Genomic DNA, 19,975 nt, shown 5'->3' on the forward strand with positions numbered 1-19,975 from the left:
AAAGGGGTTCATTCCCTATGACCACAGGACTTGGGCATTCTAGTGTGATTTACACTTACTTGCCAAGTGAAGTATGTTGTGATCAGTTATTTATGTAGGGTTTAAAGGAACAGTGTATGTGCATCAAAACCATGACTATTGTCTGTACAGGTATGCAGGTGGTTTGTTGTGGGGTGTTTTTTCCTCCAATGTGAAATGTTTGCAACCAAATTTAGCACATTAAGCACTGAACAAAATTGCTGCATTTGCAGTATAGTCTTTAAACTGATGCAGTTATTGGGTGACCTGAGTATGCAGCTGATCCATGGAAGCTATGTCCAGGCAAGTCAGTAGAGAACTGCACGTGTGTAACAGACCAATATTTGGACCCAGAGACTGCTCACGATAAAACTTTGAAATTACTGAATTTCACTCTGTAGGAGAGGTGTAAGGTCCCCTTGTTTATGAGCTGATATGACACTGGTGTTCAGGTCACTGCAGTTTTTTGCCTATCTATATTGTATATACTCAAACCCAAGTAATGCCCCCTAGGGACACATGAGAAACCCCACTGAAGTTCCTGGAGAGTTTCTCTTTGCAACTCCCTCTCCCCCCACAACATTTTTGTGTTATGATTTCCAAGGTCCCACAAACTGCTGCACACCAGGACAGAGCAGGTACCAAGCAGTCCTTTGGTCCACATGCCAGCCTGTCACTTGTCACAAGGGAGGAACATGTCTGTGGTGGAAAAATTCTGTGCCACAGATGCCATGCCTGGCACACCATCACCTCCAGCAGACACACCAAACACCACCACAGCACTGGGGGGGAAAACCATGCACAGATATTTCACTATTATGTGGCCAGGGTCTGTAGTACAGTGGTGAGTTACATCAGAGCAGGTCTGTGCCAAGAGTGATCACTGATTCAGGCTGACTAACTTTGTAAGCTGCCAGGCAAGCCTGGAAGAGGCAAGTGGCATGTTTTATGGAAGGAGGAACACTGAGTAAGAGCATAACATGGTTTTTTCCCCCCTCCCCTGCACAAAAATTCTACGGACAAACAGAACTATACTGGGGCAAGTGCTTTAAAATGCAATTTTCCAGACAATTAACTGGTGGGAATTCTGTGAAGAAAGGAGTTTTAAAAATGTGACTTACCTGAAGTACAAACTTCCAGTAACAACAAAATGTACACTATATACCAACACTGCTTGATGGATACTGGTTTAAAAGCTTGAAACATTAACTGGTCTCATTTTGCTTAGGGCTGAGGCTGTTCAGCAAGGCTCTCACAGATTTTGAGACTGCTTAAATACTTCAGCAATACTTTGGTCCCAGTAGCTGTAAAACAGCCAAGTAAAAAAAGAACTTTCCCTACAAACACAAAAAAAACACACAAAAAAAGGAGGGGGGGCATCATCACCAGGAAAGTGTCCTCTAAACACCATCTGCTACACACCAGAAAAGGCAAATTTTTTGTTACAAAATACACATTTTCATACAAAAGACATCTTGCAAAACCATCTGATTTCCCCTCCCTCTGCAGATTACAATGGTAAACGGAATCAGCTGTCTGGTCTTGGGAGTTTTGTTTTAATGGGAAAAGGGTCAAAGGACACACAGCATCGTAACAACTGGTCCTTTAAATGGCAAAGGGTTATGACAGTCTTTGTTTTCACCAGTGTTTAAAAAAGCAGGGAAGAAACAAAACCAGAGTCTTGATAAGCAGAAAGTGCAACAGAGCATCAGCTGCTGCATCCTCCTTAACTTCAACATGCTACCAAACTGTCTATTATACAAACAGTTCATTTACGACAGTGCCATAAATTGGTAAAACAATGCAAATAGTGTGATCAGAAAGGTCCAATCAACTGGTTCCATTTTTTTGCCCATTTTGTTCCATTTTGCCCAGAAAAATGTCAGGACAATCTAAATCTATCCTTCAGCTTCCTCGATATGTCCCGACTGCTGGAGGATAGAGGTCTGTGGTATTATTGTACTTGTTCCACAGGAGATCCTGTCTTGATCTGTGTTTGTAGACAAGGAAGCCACAGAAATGGGCTGTAACAAACTGGGTGTCATTCCCGAGGAGACAGTCAGGCTGTGTGTAGTCCCCTTAAGTGTGAGATCCTGTGTGGGAAGAAGTGGCTTGAGGATGCTGACAAGACAGAAAGCAGAGCCACTTTTGGGAATGAAATTCACTTTGTTCTTGTCAGGGCAGTAGAAGGCTGGAATTTCATGCAATGGCTTTGGCCTAGAAATAAAATACACACAATTGTTTGAAAATGATGTTGAACAACCAAATTCTGTCAGTGGCAGGTATGGATTGCTGGAACACATCACCAGAGACAAGGTTTGCTATCTCAGCATATAGTTCAACCAACCCAGAGGCTTGCTGGATAAAAGGCAGAGTTGGAAGGGAAAGAGTGGGTAGCACAGGAATGCCTTCTGTGTCTGTCTCTAACCCTGCAATGTAAACCTGCTAAGCTGGGATAGCTCCCAGACTGTTCCAGAGCCTCTTTTCCCTGCTGAAAAACAGCCATCAGAAACTTGTGCTCATTTTTTCATCTCGTATTGTCCTTCAGCCAACAACCTCCCCCTCTCTTCCATGTGTTTCTAAGGCAGACTTTTGCACCTCTGTTTTCCCTCTAATAGGTGATTCAAGGCAACCTTTCAGTCTGCTCTTGCAGGAGGTACCCTACTCTGAAAAGCAATTCTGTTGCTGAAGTAAGGCATGTTGCCATGCTAGCTGGTTCTTCAAGCACCCAAAAATTCAGCCCCATTTATAACCTTTTTTTTCACAAATGAAAAACCTGGAAACTTCAAATAGAATTAATGTTACCCAAAGGTTGATCTTTAAATGATTACACTCAGGTATTCAACATACACCTGGAATGCAAGTACAAGATGTAAGGAAGATTTTTGCCTAAGACTGCAGTGTCTATCAGCTGCCATGGCTAGGTAACAGCTCCAGTGGAAGCCTGTTGCACTCTGCAGCAGAACTAATATAGCTCTGAGATAATATAGGCATAAGAGAATCACAATAAAATTATAATCCTTGTGTGACAAAATGAAAGTTTTAACTACAAGTGAAAATTCTTGCATCCAAATGACCCAAGGATATTAAAATTCCACTGAAAATAATGATAAAAACTTAAACTTCCAGAATGAACCCGAATGACAGGAGCTGGCTATGTCAGAATAACCAAGGCATCAAATACTCAGGGTTAAATTCACTTCTGTCATTAAAAGTTGCACAGCTACATAGATGTAGCTGAAAAGAATATGATTGCAGATTTCCTGTCTGTGCCTGCCAAGCTGTGACACACAGCAGCTGATGCACCTGCATTACAGCTGTTAGTACATCTGTCTGGATCTGATTATTTGAGTTCTCTCCCACTATCTGCCAGGTAAGAGACAGTCCTCTCAAGTTACATTGATTTTGAAAAAAAAAAATCTCTTAAGGTTTTGATTTTAACACAGAATTCCAGCAAGAAAACTCATACACATGCACCAGTATATTGTCACACAAGCCAACAGAGATGGGACTGTTAGTATGGTTTTATAACTAGACTACTAATTTTGATCTGACACAAAATTAATAAAACAATGGGTAACTCTGAATGTTAAATGTTAGTCATTACACAGTAAAAATCAACTTACAAGCTCTCCTCAAACACCTTCACCTTCTCACAGCCCTCTGGAGGCTCACGCTTGAACATGTAGCTGTTGTTGGGTTTTGGTGAGGTAGCATATTTTGGCAAAGGAGAATTATTTCCATTCTCTGCAGGAAACAAGAGTATCTCATTACTTAACATGTGTCACACTATGAAAAACAATAACTACCTTAAAATGCCCCCCAAACTGAAACCCACTTGATTAACAGTGCTATAAAATTAAGAAACATTTTCATTCCCCTTTAAGTCTCTGTTTGCAAATAAGTTTAATCTCCATCACTTTCATCCTGTCTATTTCTCCCCTTTATCATTTTCAGGCTCCTCTGCAATCTCTGTTCATTCATGGACATTTGCAACTGCAAACCTGAATCTATGGTCCTGTGCTGTCATCACCTAACCAAAAGAAACATGCAGAAGCCACATTCCTTAAAAAGCAGGACAGCTTTATGTCAAAATATGAAATTCAGCTAGCACAACACAGCAGATCTCTTGTTAAAAGAGAAAAATAAAGAACCACAAACACTCAGAACTTTTTATGGTTGCATAGATAAAATGTTGGTAGTTTACCCATTTTGCCCAAAATCATTAAAAAATACCTAACAGAAACATCAGGACTAGCCTATTTTGCTGTTCCACCTCTGGCTGTTGCTTTAACTTGCTTACAGTACTTGAATATATTATCTAAAACAAAAACTTGTTGGGAAAGCAAATTCCTCAGTCACATCTATCCAGCTTCTGCTAAAGAACACTAGGTACCAGCACACTCGTGGTACTCAAGAGATGAGTAATTTGGAAAAAACAGATCATAAAGGAAAAATAAAAAACATCCAACCATTTCTCCACAGCCGTGGGAAACACAACTCCTCTTTCACTAGATGCTCATCCACAGAGCAACAAGTTTAGCACTGCGGAACTTTTAGAGTCAGAGGGTACCTTTATCTCTGGAATCAGCAAGAAGATCATCTGTAGAGCAGGGACTTTCCTCATTGCTTTCATTACAGATGGTCAGAAATGAGGTTGGGGACACAGACTGGGAGCGACTGCTGTTGTTGCTGCCCCTGTCTGCTCCACCAGGGGTCTGGGTATCGATGCTGCGAGTGCTGCTGCTACGCTGGACCAGCGGAGGCGGCGCTCGGTGCCCGTCTGGGATGTCTTGAGGCTGCCAAAAATAAAAGGGGTAAGAGGGCTGCTCTTACCTAGTAGCAATGTCTCTGAAGTTAGTAATGCTGAGGGATTTTTTTCTGGTTTTATAAAACTCTCTGAAGTGGAAAACCTGCATTAATTGTGTAAGACTCCAACAGAAAATAAAATAAATCGGGTTCAGAGACTGAGGACAACAGTGTTCAGGAGTTCACCAAACCACATAAATACTGAGGTTGGGAGGGACTCCTTCAGATCATCTGGTCCAATTCCCCTGCTCAGGCAGGTCCCCTAGAGCAGCTTGTCCAGGACTCTCTCTCTCAGGTTTTGAGCATCTCCACAACCACCTCTCTGGGCAGCCTGCTCCAGTTCTGAGGAGCCTCAGATGCTTCACAAAACAAAACAAACACCAAAAAGGCTTTTTGTTTGTCTGGGGTTTTGTGTGTTTGTTTTCTGATTGCATTAATTTTTCATTTAGGGCTACTGCCTCTTGCTTTGCCATTGGGCAGCACGGAGAAGATTCCAGCTCCCTCCTCTTCATTCCCCTGCATCAGATATTTATACACATTTAAAAGATTTCCTGGAGCTCTCTTTTCTCAAGGCTGAACAGTCCCAGCTCTCACAGACTCTTCTCATATGAAAAATGTCCCATAATCATCTTCATGGCCAATATTTTCTGATATTTTACAACTAATTTAACCTCTAAAAATACCTGAAAAAACCCAGGAAAGTTAAAAATGGGGAAGTTATGCTGCAGATGGGATGGGGAGAGTTCAGCTTGGGCAAAGAGAAGAAGGACACTACAAAAACTCCCAAAACAGACCTTTTGTTTTTTCATGTTTTACTGAGATTTCTTATTTCATGGGAAAACTAATTACATGACAGTAACCACAGAGGAAAAGTGTTGAGATTCAAGTTAACTCTTTCCTTCTTTTTTGCTTCCCAAGTGACTATTCACAACTAGCTTTACTAGAGGCAACAAAACTAATTCCAGAGAAATTTAATTAAAGCAAAACTACGCAAAGTAAGGCTTCAGACTTAGAAAAACCAAAATAGTCATAGAAAGCAATTATGATGGCAAATACATACAACAAGCTGTTCCTCTTTGTCTCCAGTCTCCTTAATTATTATCTCAATCTCCTGATTCAGTCCTTCAACACTGTTTCGGAACCGTGACCCTGTTGATTTGGTAATGGGTATGACAGGAACAAGGGCACTCTTTGGGATGGGAGCCTGGAGAGTCAGACAGTGAGAAAGCAAGGGAGATTTACTTACAGAAAAGTTACCACTTCTACTCAAGAGCAAACCTTTGAACAGAACACATCAGCACCTCACTATCAAGGAGTTACATGATATTATAATGACTGCATTAAAATGGATGCCTTAAACGAAGATACAGACATCCTGAATTTTGTTTCACATCTAATTTCTGTCAGGAAAAGCTTCCAACAATAGAGCCTCAAGAATTCCCTTGTCTCCCTCCTGGTTGATGTTGCCTTACAAGTGGAAATATAACAGTAAACACTGCCATGTAATTCTGAAGCCTTTTAAATATGTTCACATTCCTTTTGAAGGGAGATGTACCACAACTTCACTTCCTTCACTCTTGGATTTACCACTTGTCTTTTTATTTAAATTGAGCTTTATTGCAAGGCTACTACAGTAACATGACACGTGCAGAAGGAAAATTATTCCAGAAATGCAAGATTGCACTATGCTAGAAATGAATTTGAACATGGTAACTATATTAAGCCATAATCAAAGGTTGACAAACTGTTTAGGAAGACTTCCACAGAAAGCATAACATCCCAAACCCCAATGTTAATACATAGCTGCTTCAGAATGAACATTTTAAAAATCCTGTGTTTCCAAGGATGCATGAAAGCTCTGTTCTCAGAAAACATGTTACTGAAATATTCCAAAGTCCCTTCTGGTTCATCACAACCTCTCAAGATCTCCCCATCCTCTCCATTAGCATCCTCCCCCTGTTAAAAAAAAAAAAAAATCATACTCCCAAAACATGAGAAGATTCTGTGCTAAACTTCAACACAGACTCTTGACAATTATGCAGGGCACTACTACAGATAATGGAATGCTTCCTGCAAGCACTTAGTTCAGCTCAAAAGACCAGTGTGACAAAGTCTCAGCAGAATTCCTGTGTAAAATTCATGAACTCTGTGGTTTAGTGAGTTGTGACTGAACACATCTCCTCCACTGACTGAAGGGAGGCAGCATTCTCACCTTCAAAGCAGTTTGTTTCTGGCTTTCCCCTCCTGCCCCCCTAAAGTAACAAGACTGTGCACAGCCTCCAGAGCATTGAGATTTCACATGGGAATTCCCCCCCAAAAATGGAAAATTTGCCTGGCAGAAAAGCTACCTTGGAAAAACACAAGAAAACAAGAGAATTCTAAGTGCAGAGAATAATGCAGACTTATTCTCACAATCACAAATCTCTAAAGAAAGACTTGTGGATTCTATTTGTTTTGCTTCACCAAAACATAAGGATAGCTGTACAAAGAAAAGAAAAAAAATAAAAAAAGACACAAAAACTACAACAAGTTCTGTTCAGGAAATGTTTGTGACCATTTATGTCAGCAAAACCCAAACATTCTCATAATGGCCAAACTTGGAAAGATTTCCAAAAGTCTTGCCTGAAGATGAAAAAGAGAAAACACAAACCACTGGAGAAAAAAACACAAAAAAAGCCTGAGAAAGCAACCCTGCCAATTCCATTCCAAGAAGCCCTGGATCAACAGTGCAGTAAACTGACACAAGTCAGCATCAAGTCATGGAGCATTCACAGGGGCTGCACAGAGCTGGCCCCTGACACACAGCAGTGGCTACCAACCTGTGGCTACTCACCTGCAGATCTGGGAACACAAAAGGTGAAGCCAGGAACTAACACAGGAGAATAATTACAGTGCTCATGTAACAACACTGTCAGGGAGGTTTGGTTTGAGTCCTGAAGCTCAGGGGGTGGCACAAATGCTATGGGGAATGACAAATGTAGTATTTCCAAAATGCTAAGTTCTTCATCTCTGTGAAGCAACTACCAAGGCAATTTCCCAACAGATTTCCTCAGCCTTGTCAGGAATCCAGCTCCCTGAGGCTCAGAAATCTGTGTGACCCTATAGAATCAACCACTAAAACTTCAAGTTGGGAATGTAAAAGAAAAATCTAAATATTATTCTAAATGCCTAACTGCAAATGTTTCCACAGAGTCCTTCCCACAGTTCCTGAAGGAGCTATCTGCTGACAGAAATTCAAGCCTAGCAGTGAAAGAGGAAGCCTAGGAACTTTGCCCTTGGTGCCTACAGTTACAGATTTTCACTATGGCTTAGAAAATAGCCTCTAAATGCCAATAATCCAGGACTTTCACTTACTCTTTGAAGCCTCCTCTAATTTCCCCCCCTTTCCAAGTTGCTGGACACAGCTGGCACAAAATTTACCAAGAAATACAATGGTTTGTCTTATAACACAATGCTGAAAAGGCTGCTTTGCCTCAGTTTATATTTTCTAGTCTGTTTCACAAGCCCAAAAACTAATTATCTGTTATGCAAGATTTGATTCATGTACTCTAAAATTTGGCAGAATGCAAAAGACCTCCACACAAAAAGCAAAATTTCATGACCATAATGGTGAAGTAATTATGATGAAAAAAATATATACATACATTTCTTTTTTTGGAGGGAGGGTATTTTTCAGAGTAATAGCATCACTGTTTGTTTTCAAAACAAAAACCCACTAAGATTCTCTATATTAAAGGGACAATAACCTAGAACTCAAGAAACTTAACAAAAAAATACAAAAGCTACAGGCTTGTACAATACCAATCCCAACCTGCTAGACTGCATGTTATTCTCCAGTGTGCTGCAGGGCCTACACATCAAGAGTTGCTCTGTACACTTCTTTGTTTGTTGAAATGCCTCAATTGCCCACAGGTAAAGAACAAATTTTCTGGTAAGTTCTACACATTTGGATAAAATACCTGCATAAAGTATTTTGACCTTTTGAATTGCAATATTTGTAATATTTTCTTTTCTCTAAACATCTCAGCAATTTTCATAAACTTTCTCAGAAACCCCTAGAAAGGGATTGGGTCATTTATTCATCTTTCTCCTTTCCTCATTTCAGACTGTTCAGGGCTCCAAATGAATTTCATCAGCTCAGACTCTTCATTTCATAGAGCTCACCTACAGTTACAACACATTTAGCACTGGGTGGTATTTTAAAGTTCCCTTTCAGACAAATCACAACCTTGAATGGAGATAAAAACAGTATTATCTACCCAACCTGTCCAAAAAGGGCCCAGCTTTACCTGACTGTGGTTAATGGCTGCATGGTTACCATGGAATGGAGACTGCCTTTCCTTGTCACGGTGATGCCTGCTGCTGTGTTTGCTCCTCTGCAACTGCTGGCGCAGCTTTGCAATCTGAAAAAGGAAAAAAATCACCTTAGATCTCACTGGATCTATCCAGGTGCACACACAGGTTTATCAGTTCTATTCCATCACTCAAAATTCTTCACTACCACAACGCTTGCAACTCTTGTTAGCACTAAATTAGACTCATGTTCTTCAGTTCTACCAGTTCAGCTGAAACCCAGAAGATACTTGTGGAGGTTTAATAAAAACTTGAAATAAATAAGGTTTGAAAGTTTGGTCACTGCTGATTTCCTCCTGTGATGAAGGATGTCACCTGCATTTCACAACTACTTTCCCCACACATTCAGATTAGAAATGTTAGTAGTTCTACACTATTTGATTAAATCAATAGCAAATGGACAGCTATTCCTTATTTTTCACCAAACCCACTGTCTGTAGGATACAAAAAGCAGCACAGTATTCAGACCTCCCTGAAACAACACTGTCACAGTGCATGCCAGTAAAAAAATTTAACCCAAAGGTATCTCAAATAACAGCATTTCTGACCTCCTTAAGTTGATCATTGCTGCCCCACGATGCTGAACGTTTGTGTGAACTTTTCTTCTTTTCTAAATACTCTTCAGTCCAGGCACTTTCTGTCTGCAACAAGAAGAGTATAAGATTAATTTTTAAAAAAGGTAATTCCTATTTTCTGGCAGAGTATTTTGAGATGCATTAGCAGACAGAGCAGTGTTACAACTTGCTAGATTGAAACCTGCAAGTGGCAAGAACCCACTGACTAGAAGCATGTCTGGCAAGTATGAAAGACTGGGAGTGAAACTGTGTAATTAAAACACAGAACACAAAACCCTCCCAACTTCCAGACCTGCTCTAACACTGGAATGTGCTGGCTTCCCTTCCAAATTATTGAGCATAAGGTAGTACTAACAGCCAGGTGCACCACAAGCTGTGCTAGAGCTCTGAGGAACCAGCATGACACTGGTGGATTTGGGGGAGATGACACATTTCATTTCCTGCACAGATGCTTACCTTGGTATTTCTGACACATTAGCAAGGGTAGCTGGGTGTAAATGTTGGAGAGCTTGAGTCAGTACAGCTTCAAAATCACACTCATGCTCAGGAGAATGAGAAAAAGGAAGGCAAGGCACACAAGCACCACTAGAGCATTGCAAAGAAGGGAATGAATTTACCAATGCCTCAAAGGGGTTCAGGTTCATAGTTTCAGAGCACAGAAACTCAGAAGGTCTTGGATGATGTGGTATTAATCCCCATTTCTCAGGGAAAATGGAGCTGTAACTCCCACCACTTTCAGACACAGACAAAACTCACATACAAATGAAAATACACATACAAAAAGTCACATACAAATAAAAAACTCAGACAAAACTGAATAATATATTTAGTAGGGATGCTTTGAAACTCTTATTTCATTCCTAATTTCCAGAAGAGCAATCACTTAGCTTCACCATAACATAGAGTAATGGTAGCCCCTATTTTCAAGTCCCAAGCTTTGTCAATTCTCAAATGTCAGCCCACTCTCATCCTCTCTCCTAGCTCCTGAAACAAGTTTTAGCACTAATTCTAACTTCCCAGCTACTCTAATCTAAAGTAATCTAACACTCTGGTCAGTCTTGGCATTTAAATCATATTCAAAATTTTAAGATTCAAGACTTATTTCATGAATATCTGATTAATTTTAAAGGTTAAAGATTGCTTTGATGCTCATCCTAAAAAAAAAAATTAGTCAGAAATAATCTTCTTACAGCAAGAACAGGTATAAGACATGAAATTATAGGAAACCTTTACATGAAGACAGAAATGTGATATGATTTCTGTAAGTCTCCTCCTACTTATTCCCCATTACACACTGGAGCCAGAATATCTTGTAAGGGTAACTTCATCCAAACATCCTGTCTTCAGAAACACCAAACAATACAAATGGAGAGCCTAAACTATCTTGGGAACTATTCACATTTTAAACTTGTCCCTAACTTAAATGGTTGAGCTCAAGCACACCAGAAAGATTAAAAGCAATGATGTCTCATCAGTGTCATATCCACACAAGCTTTGGGATGCAGACACACATCTGTACATCTGAAATTTTCTACTGGTTTGATAAATTAGGAAGTGCAAAGAGATCATTCTATTTCCCTCAGCAATTTACTAACACAAATCAACACTAAATGTACTCATTCTTCAGAAATATCCATTGCTCTTTAAATTCTTCCCATTAATCTTCACAAATCCTGTTCCCCCTTATATATGAAAGCCCTAATAGCACAGCACCTGATGTGTAAGGGTTGGAAGATAAAGACAAAATTAAAATGTGAGACAAAAAGGATGGTATCTAACCTAGCAGGAACATACACAGATTATAAAAGTCTGACTATGACTCAGATTAAACCAAAACTAAACTGGAATAGATCAACTGAACATAGCAAATACTTTGGCAGCAATATAAAAATGTAATTGTTTTGCAATAAGTATTATCCTAAGAAATTAAATACAAAAATAAATAGCTGGGGCACCCACAGTGGCTTAGTTCTGTCCTTTAATAGCTAAGCATGAACTCCTTGTATATCATACACTTTCCTTCATCATCCTCCTCTTGCTATGACTTGCTTACCTTTTTCAGCCCACCTGCTAACCATTTTTTCCAATTGATTTTTGTCCACATCAACTTTGCATCCATAGAAAAGGCTACAGAAACTTCCCTACAGGCACTACAGAAGGCACTTTTCAATTCAGTTTTCAGACATACACATAAGGAGTCACTAAGTTAGTTTTCTTGTATAAATTTAAACTAAGCAGTACTCAAGACCAGTGCAATCTAGTGTACTGCATTCTGGAAGAATACTGAGAAAATGCTTGTGCAGTATTCCAGTATTCTTTTGAGGCAAGGAGAAAGTGGAACTCTTTAACAGATATTACAGTTCCCAGCCTGTTCCTCCAGAAGAATGCAAATAATTCACACAGGATTCCTGCAATCTGAAAACTGACAGGAACTTGCGAGCAAGAAAGCTAAATGTGAATGTTTTCAAGGAAGAAGTTTGCTATATGTAAATCCTATCTGGCACTTATATACCCCAAAAACTGTCCTACCTGTGTGGCTTTGTCTCTCATACAGGGAGCAGCTTGTCCATGATTATCACGAGGCCACTGCCCAGCCAGGTAGGGAGCAGCGAGCGTATCCAGCGAGGAAGTGCGGCGAACGATGCTGGAAGGGCTTGATGAGGGTGGTCTGGACTTGTCAGCTAGGAAAAAACCCACTCGATTAGAAAGAAAGCAAGACAGGGAGCTTAATTATTTTAATTGCCTACAAGAAATCATATCAAATCTGAACTACTAAGTTAGTATTAAGTACAGAACAAGATGGTGTTAATATAGGAACGAAGTTGGTGTTTCCAGTCTTAGTAAGCAATTAAATGTGTTTTTATGGTTTCCCTAATTACATCCTTATTTGCCAAATGCTGCACTGGTATCCAGACACCACCATTCATTCCCTCTGAGGTTCAACAGTCATTGCATTCTTAAATGAAGAAGGTTTGGAAGAAATAAAAATAGCAAAGTTTCCTCCTACATAACAGCAGAAAAATCTGTGCTGAACGTTTTCAATTTAATACTGAGTTTGGAGGTCGTCCTACTAACCCTTTACACTTCACCTACTTTAATTCAAGGGACACTATAACCTGACATGCTTTATTAACCACCCAGTATAGGATATGTGGCAGACTCATAGTTATGTCTAACCCTCAGATCCAGAAGTCAACTTTGATAAGGTAATGATTTACTTTTTATAAGATACTTATCTCCTCTCTTTACATGCTACTTGGAAACCATATTCATATTTGCCTGACACTACACCTTCTGCAACACCTCATTTTTAGTGTCTACATCACTTCTCAAGAACAATTCAGATACTAAGAGGAACCCTCACTGAAAAAGGTGAACTATAACAAGCACAAGAGGTAACAAGGGAAGAATTTACATGCTCACACATCATTCATTACTAGCTCTTCCTGATGTAAAAGGCAAACCCAAAGATTACAAAGATCTAAGATTACTGTCAACTCATCTCCTCCCCAGAGCAGCAAATCTGCAAGAACTGTGCATTCATCTGGCCTGCCATGAAAACAAAAGCCTAAACAAATGGCTAGCACACAGCAAGCAAGGTACAGAGATCAGAGGGGAGCTTTACCAGGGCACTGGAAAAACTCAGTGATATGTCCTTCCTGACTGTACCTGAGGATGAATCCTGCACTAAAAATACAAATAACATGGCCATTTGTATCCTACATCATCTCATTTATGGGCAAAAGAAGTTATGTCTGATCATCAAAAAACACAAACACTGCCATCACAAGTCCAGAATTCTATTTTTAAGCCATTTCAATCTACTAGAATATTCTCCATAAATATCAATAAAACCTGTCAGACAGATTTCAGTAGTGCAGCCAACACCTCAGTCTCACAGAACACCAACCTGTCCAGTGTAAGTCTGGTGACATTCTACACCAAATATCCCCAGGCAAGTTCTGCATTAGAAAGATAGACACTGGAAGTGAAGAGAGCATTTCAATTCAGGTTTCAGGAAAAAAAAATTACTAGTACTATAATCAGCCACATTCATATAAAGCAATAGAATCATAGAATCGGCTGGGTTGGAAAGGACCTCAGAGATCATCGAGTCCAACCCTTGATCCACCGTTGCGGTTGCTAGACCATGGCACTGAGTGCCACATCCAGGCTCTTTTGAAATATCTCCAGACACGGAGAATCCACTACTTCCCTGGGCAGCCCATTCCAATGGCTGATCACCCTCTCTGTAAAGAAATTCTTTCTAATATCTAACCTAAATTTCCCCTGGCACAACTTAAGACCCTGCCCTCTTGTCTTGTTGAAAGTCATCTGGCAAAAGAGACCAATGTCCACCCGGTTACAACCTCCTTTCAGGGAGTTGTAGAGAGTGATGAGGTCTCCCCTGAGCCTCCTCTTCTCCAGCCTGAACACCCCCAGCTCCCTCAGCCTCTCCTCATAGGGTCTGTGCTCGAGTCCCTTCACCAGCCTGGTTGCCCTCCTTTGGACCCGCTCCAGGACCTCAATCTCCTTCCTGAACTGGGGGGCCCAGAACTGGACACAGGACTCGAGGTGTGGCCTCACCAGGGCTGAGCACAGGGGCAGAATCCCTTCCCTGGACCTGCTGGCCACGCTGTTCCAGATCCAGCCCAGGATGCCATTGGCCTTCTTGGCCACCTGGGCACACTGCTGGCTCATGTTCAGCTTCCTGTCAATCCAGACTCCCAGGTCCCTTTCTGCCTGGGAAAAGCTTTTTGGTTTATTATTTCTGCTATGAGATCTCAGCACTGAGCTCACAGCAGACCTCAGTTTTGGAGTTACCACACACTTAAGACCCCTGTACCACAGGAATTCCCTCACTGCTACTGCCACCATAAAGCACACTGAAGGGTCTGTTTGAATCAAAAATTTTCAAAATTATTACTTTTGTCTGAACCATGGGAGAGAATATGTCTGCTAATGCAACCTGTCATTCCTTAAAAATTGCATTTGCTTCCAAAGTGATGGCAATGTTGTATATGTTATGTATGTGTATGTTATACATGTTATTTGTCACAGAAATAGCTGCCATATTCTGTTTTTTTTTTCCTGAATTATTCTTTCTCCTCAAGAAGCTTCTCTCCTTTTACCACAGGGAAACAAACAAACAAACAAAATAATCAGAAAGTGCATGTAGTCTGTCACATCATCTGCACAGACAGTGCAGCAGGCAGCTTCAAAACTGAAACAGCAGAAATGTTTACCCTGCCTTCTCATCCACAAAAAAAAAAAGATTTTAAAAAAAACCTGAAAGAATATTTTGCTGGGCAGAGAGAAAGAAAACTGGAGAGAATGAGAACAAGCGCTGTAGAGCCTGCTTAATGTTTTAGCTCAAACAGAAGCTGCTCATTTCAAGGCACAAAACCTTTGTGCTCTTTTTTCCTCTCCTATAAAAATTCCTCCGGGGAACCCTGATTTCAGATTACTTTTATTCAGATTGGGCAAGGGCGCCTGGATACATTTTTTACTTCATCTTCCACCTTCACAACCTACCTTACTACAAATTGCCAGAGCCTACTACACAACTCTTGCTGTTTCAAAACATCTCAATGGGAACACAGACAATGTTTCCATTACACTTCCCTCCGCAGCACTTGAAGCAAGTGTTCAGCTGCTATTTTTCCTTGATGTGACCTACATAACAAGAGATCTGCCTCCATAGAGATAACAGTTACAACAGCTGTGGCTGATGAAAAACAATGGAGCTGTTTCATCAAATAGACGCTTCTTAAATATTAAATCTGCTTTAATTGGCCTGATTATCTCTTTAAACCAATATTTGTGATAAATATCAACCCTCCTATCCACCAGCCACTACCCTAAATCTGTTTAGAAGCAAAGTCTTTCTGCAATCTGGCTTCAAACTGAGTGAAATAAGAGAACAAAACCCAGCAGCTAAGTCTATCCTCAGTCCTGTTGATACCTTCCTATGTATTTGAAATTAAAGTTTTGAGACAGGAAAATAAAAACTCCAAAGACACATCTTCCAATGGACACCAGGAGAACACAAAACAAAACCAGAAGAGGCTGAAAGAGCCACTGGGAGAGCACAGGACCCCATTACCCACAGAAATTCCCTGACAGAGTTCCTAAGTGAAGCTTTTCACACTGGTAGGGGTGAAAGAGAGAGACCCAAGCAGCTTCTTTGGCACCTGGGCACACAGCTGACCTATTTCTTCTTTTGTGGTCAGCCTTTTCCTCAGGAAGGACATGGATGGGATCTCTCCAGTGCACAGATGCCTTTTCCCCAAATCTCACACAAACACAAGGGAGCTCAGGGCTGCACCTCTTGTTTCACTGAAAGCATTCAGCAGGCTCAACTGTGTTTATTTCCCTTGGAAGACAACCTTGGCTATCACCTTCCCACAAATGTTAAAGAAACACTCACACTTTTGCTGCTAGTAATTCAAAATTATCCCTTCCTAAAAGAATGAATTAATGCTGTTTTACAAAACCAGGCCTCAGAAAGCCCAAGAAGTTCAAGTTACTTAATTCCAGCAAATTAAAATATTTTTATTCCAAGTAAGCACCCCTGAAGTGTTGGCCACAAGAAACCTCAAGCACAATTCTGCAAAAATTCATTCATTTTCTTTACACTTACCTTGTGTTAACAGCTTTGGTAAGCAAAGCAGGCACGCAACGGTGCACAAGGCCTTCTGTACCCTTAGCCTATAGTAATGTCTTCCCTAACTATTGCAAAACCTTGGTAATTAACACTGACAGGTCTGCAACTATTGTTGTGTCACTCACTAAATTATTAAAATAAATAAATTCCACAGAGAAACTGAAGAGTTTAATAGAGTTCCATTCATTCTCCCTTCTCCAAGGAGGGGTTCGCATCTGAACTCTCTTTGGACTTTCTCATGTCCTTTTGTAACAATTTTCACCATTTCCTTTCAGGCAGTATTAACTCTTACTCATACACTATTTCAAATAATTGAAGGCCAATGTAGGTCCAAATAAAACTAATGTTTCTCCTTAATTTTCAGAAGAAATTTAAATGTCAAATACAATCAGCTGGAATATACCAGAAAGTTCAGCATCCAGTAAAAAAATCTCTCACAACTTCAAGGCACCCAAAAGGGTCATTAAGGATCTGTTATGGCTCTGCTTTTAACCTTCTTGTTCTCACAGCCTGCTACATTATAATAATTTTGGAGTTGAAGAGGTAAAGAAATGTGTGTGAAAACTGACCTAAAGCTGGATACTGCAGGACTGACCTCACAGAGCAGAAATGAGGCTACACCAGGGATGGGAAGGACACTGCACATCAACACGCAAGTAGAAGCTGAAGTCTGTGAAATAAGTTCTAGAGACTGCAAGGAGGGGAAATAAAAGATAAAAACTGAGTAGCAGAAAGATCTAAGATCTCAGTCATGTTTAGGAGGGAAGCAGCAAGAAAAGCACAGAAACTTAGAAACTATGCCATGGAATTTTTCAGTGTGTAATTATCTCATTACCAACCAGTAATTCAGCTAAGTATTTCCAATATCTAGTCACAATTCAGTTCAGAAAACAAGAAAAAAGGAACAACAAAAAAATACACCTGAAACCCCCAAAAGAAGCTAGTAAGTCACATGTGTAAGTTCACAGGTTAGGGTCTTCAAGTCTTAAGCAAGTTGAAGACAACTATGTCCAAAACTGTTCAACTCCCCAGAAAAGAAAATGTGAAAAACATGAAGTATGCAGCTTTAAAGTATACAGCTTTTGCTTACAGAACCAGTACCAAAGTTCAGAAGTTATAATTCATCTAACCTCAAGGTTCATTTAACCTGAAAAACATGGCTGCAGCTGCAGTAATGAACAAAGCCATCATTAACTGAAAGCAAGAAACAGGAAAACCCAAGTTACCCTGCAGTACATTCTGACTGATGCCCTGAATGGCCTGCCTGCCTTCACAACTGTAGCCTTTATTAGTAAAAACAAGATTACACTTCCATGTTCTCATCTGCCACTAAGTTTTCTCATCTAGATTAAGAAAAAAATTAAAGTTAACTCAGCCTCTGTCAAGCACTGGACTACACAATCCAAGTGTTAAGCACTATCAAACAGGTTTAATTTGCAATTTGGGACAATACAAGTACTGTACCAGTAGACACATTCCTCTATCCAAAGCCTCACAATATAACCTTAAAAACCCCACATTACTCATATCTGAAAGGTAGAAAACATAACTCAGAGCCTGAGCACCTTCATGGCATTACTCTCTTACACTGCAGACAAGCAGCCATATGGCAGTCTGATAAAGAATACGTTTGAATAAATAAAAAATAATGAAAAACCAAGTCACACAGACACAAGCTTAACTACTGCTCCAATTGGTTATGACTGTCTCATTTGGCAGCACCACTCAAGAGCCAGGACAGAAGACAAAAGAAAACCCATCACAGTAGTTTGGTTAGAATAATTATTTTTCAAAGGGGGAGCATCACTAGGAAACGTAGGAGTGTGAAAGGGAACCACGTTGGTCCTAGATTAATGCAGATTCACTTCAGAATTAGTGAACTTTATTGTGTAGATCCCCACATGGCATTTCATGAGTAGCTGTAAGCTTTGGCATCTCAGCAGTCACAGATTTCACCAGCTCTGAAAACTAACACAAAGCCTCCCTCCTGCATTTCTGAGTGAACATCTACCTCAGTCAGAACAGGGCTGCCATATCCAAGCCTCTCTTCCCCTCAACCAGATGCAACACATTGCTCACATTTCAGACTTCCCAGTAAGTACAGTTTAGCCATCCAAAACCATTAAGAAGCAGGTTGCTGCACAACTTATGCCCTTCCTACGTTATTTCCTAGCTTGGCTGTATCACGAGGCTGTCACCACCCCCCCAGTTCACACATCCTCCTGGTGACACGGGCTCCTGGTGACAGTAACTCCTCAGAGAGACACCGGCGACCTTTTTGCTACACTCCTGTGCAGAGCCAGACAGCTTCCTCACCACAACCAGATGAAAAACCAGGGGGGTGCTGCACAGAACGGGCCGAAGGGCTTCACAACAGCTCCCGAACACCCAATTCACCTCAAGCTGGTACCGATGTCCCGAGCACCACCCCGGGCAACAGGAGGGCTGCCTCTCCTCTCCTCACCGGGCACCCTCGCCTTTCCCTGCCCCTCTTCCCCCAGCCGGCAAGCACCCACAGAAGCGCCCATCCCTTCCCCACCCGGCAGCGCTGCTACCTGCCCGCGGCAGGGCACACAGCCCCGCTCCTTCCCGCCCCGGCTCCCCTCAGCCAGCGGCGGGCGGGCAGCAGGTGTGCCAGGGGAGCGCTCACCTTTCCAGACGGGGGAGCTGGGGCTCTTCCTCTCCGGAGAGCTCTTGCCTTGCTCCGGCGACTGCCTCCGATGCCGGACCCTGCCCGTCGCTGTGGCGCTGCCCTCGGGGGACGAGCACGGCGAGGGCCCGCAGCCCAGCGGCGGCGGGGGGGGAGGCGGCGGCGGGAGGTGCTGCGGCCGAGGCGGGCTGCCCCGCGTCCCACTACCACGCGTGGGGCTACCCCTGGAGGAGGCGACGACGGCGGCGGCTGAGGCGCCGCTGCTTCCCCCTCCCCCGGGAGTCTGCGTGGCCATAGCGGGCCCGCCGCGGCCGCCGCTGCCTGCCGAGCGCGGGAGCCCCCCGGCCGCGCTGCCGCCGCCGCTCCTCGTAGGGCTGCCATGTTGCTGCTGCTTCAGCTGGAAGGGCACCGTGGCCCGCATGGGCTGGAGCCGGCTCCCGGCTCCCGCTCCTCCACCCGCCGCTCCGCTTCCTCCTCCTCCTCCTCCTCCCGACAAGGCGGTGGCCGGCGTGGGGGAGCCGTTTCGCCTCACCCGCGGGTGGGACATGGTCCCGAGGCTGCCGCGGCTCCTGACTGAGGGCGACGTCTCCGACGCCTCAGGCGGCGCCCCCCGCGCTGCCGCAACCACCTCCTCCCTCCCTCCGCCTCGTCAACAATAGTGGCCCCGCCCGGCTCGCCCCGCCCACGCAGCGCTCCCATTGGCTCGCCCCGCACGGCCCTGCGCGGTTACGGCGCTCCCATTGGCTGAGGCGGGCGGGGCAGAGTGGCCGAGCCCACTTGGGGGGGGGGCTCAAAGCGAAGGGGGGTGGGCAGCGCTTAAAGCAACACGCGGCCGAATGGCCGCGTGTTGCTTTTAGCGCTACCCACCCCCCCCAAGCCTTCCCCCCCAAACACATCCCTTAA

At 42.5% G+C, this 19,975-nt stretch overlaps 1 protein-coding gene across 1 annotated transcript; it reads right to left on the reverse strand.

Moving 5' to 3' along the window:
- Positions 1-1,009: 1,009 nt before the first annotated feature.
- FAM117B (family with sequence similarity 117 member B) lies at positions 1,010-19,619 on the reverse strand. The gene is made up of 8 exons (XM_030454674.1): positions 19,073-19,619; positions 12,285-12,436; positions 9,729-9,821; positions 9,117-9,230; positions 5,888-6,031; positions 4,592-4,817; positions 3,645-3,765; positions 1,010-2,235 (listed from the first exon to the last, which is right to left on the reverse strand). The coding sequence occupies exons 1-8, from the start codon at positions 19,617-19,619 to the stop codon at positions 1,917-1,919; spliced, it is 1,716 nt and encodes a 571-aa protein (XP_030310534.1). The 3' UTR covers positions 1,010-1,916.
- Between the last annotated feature and the right edge of the window lie 356 nt (positions 19,620-19,975).

The sequence above is a fragment of the Calypte anna genome, chromosome 7 (assembly GCF_003957555.1).
Source record: "Calypte anna isolate BGI_N300 chromosome 7, bCalAnn1_v1.p, whole genome shotgun sequence".
NCBI lineage: Eukaryota > Metazoa > Chordata > Aves > Apodiformes > Trochilidae > Calypte > Calypte anna.

Bases quoted from the DNA above. Each gene is read 5' to 3' on its own strand.
- FAM117B (XM_030454674.1), bottom strand. From the start codon at position 19,619: ATGTCCCACCCGCGGGTGAGGCGAAACGGCTCCCCCACGCCGGCCACC. The intron at 4,818-5,887 runs GTATGTATTTGC...TATTTTTGGCAG, and splicing joins ACAAAGAGGAACAGCTTGTT to CCTCAAGACATCCCAGACGG. The intron at 3,766-4,591 runs GTACCCTCTGAC...TGTTTCCTGCAG, and splicing joins TGCTGATTCCAGAGATAAAG to AGAATGGAAATAATTCTCCT.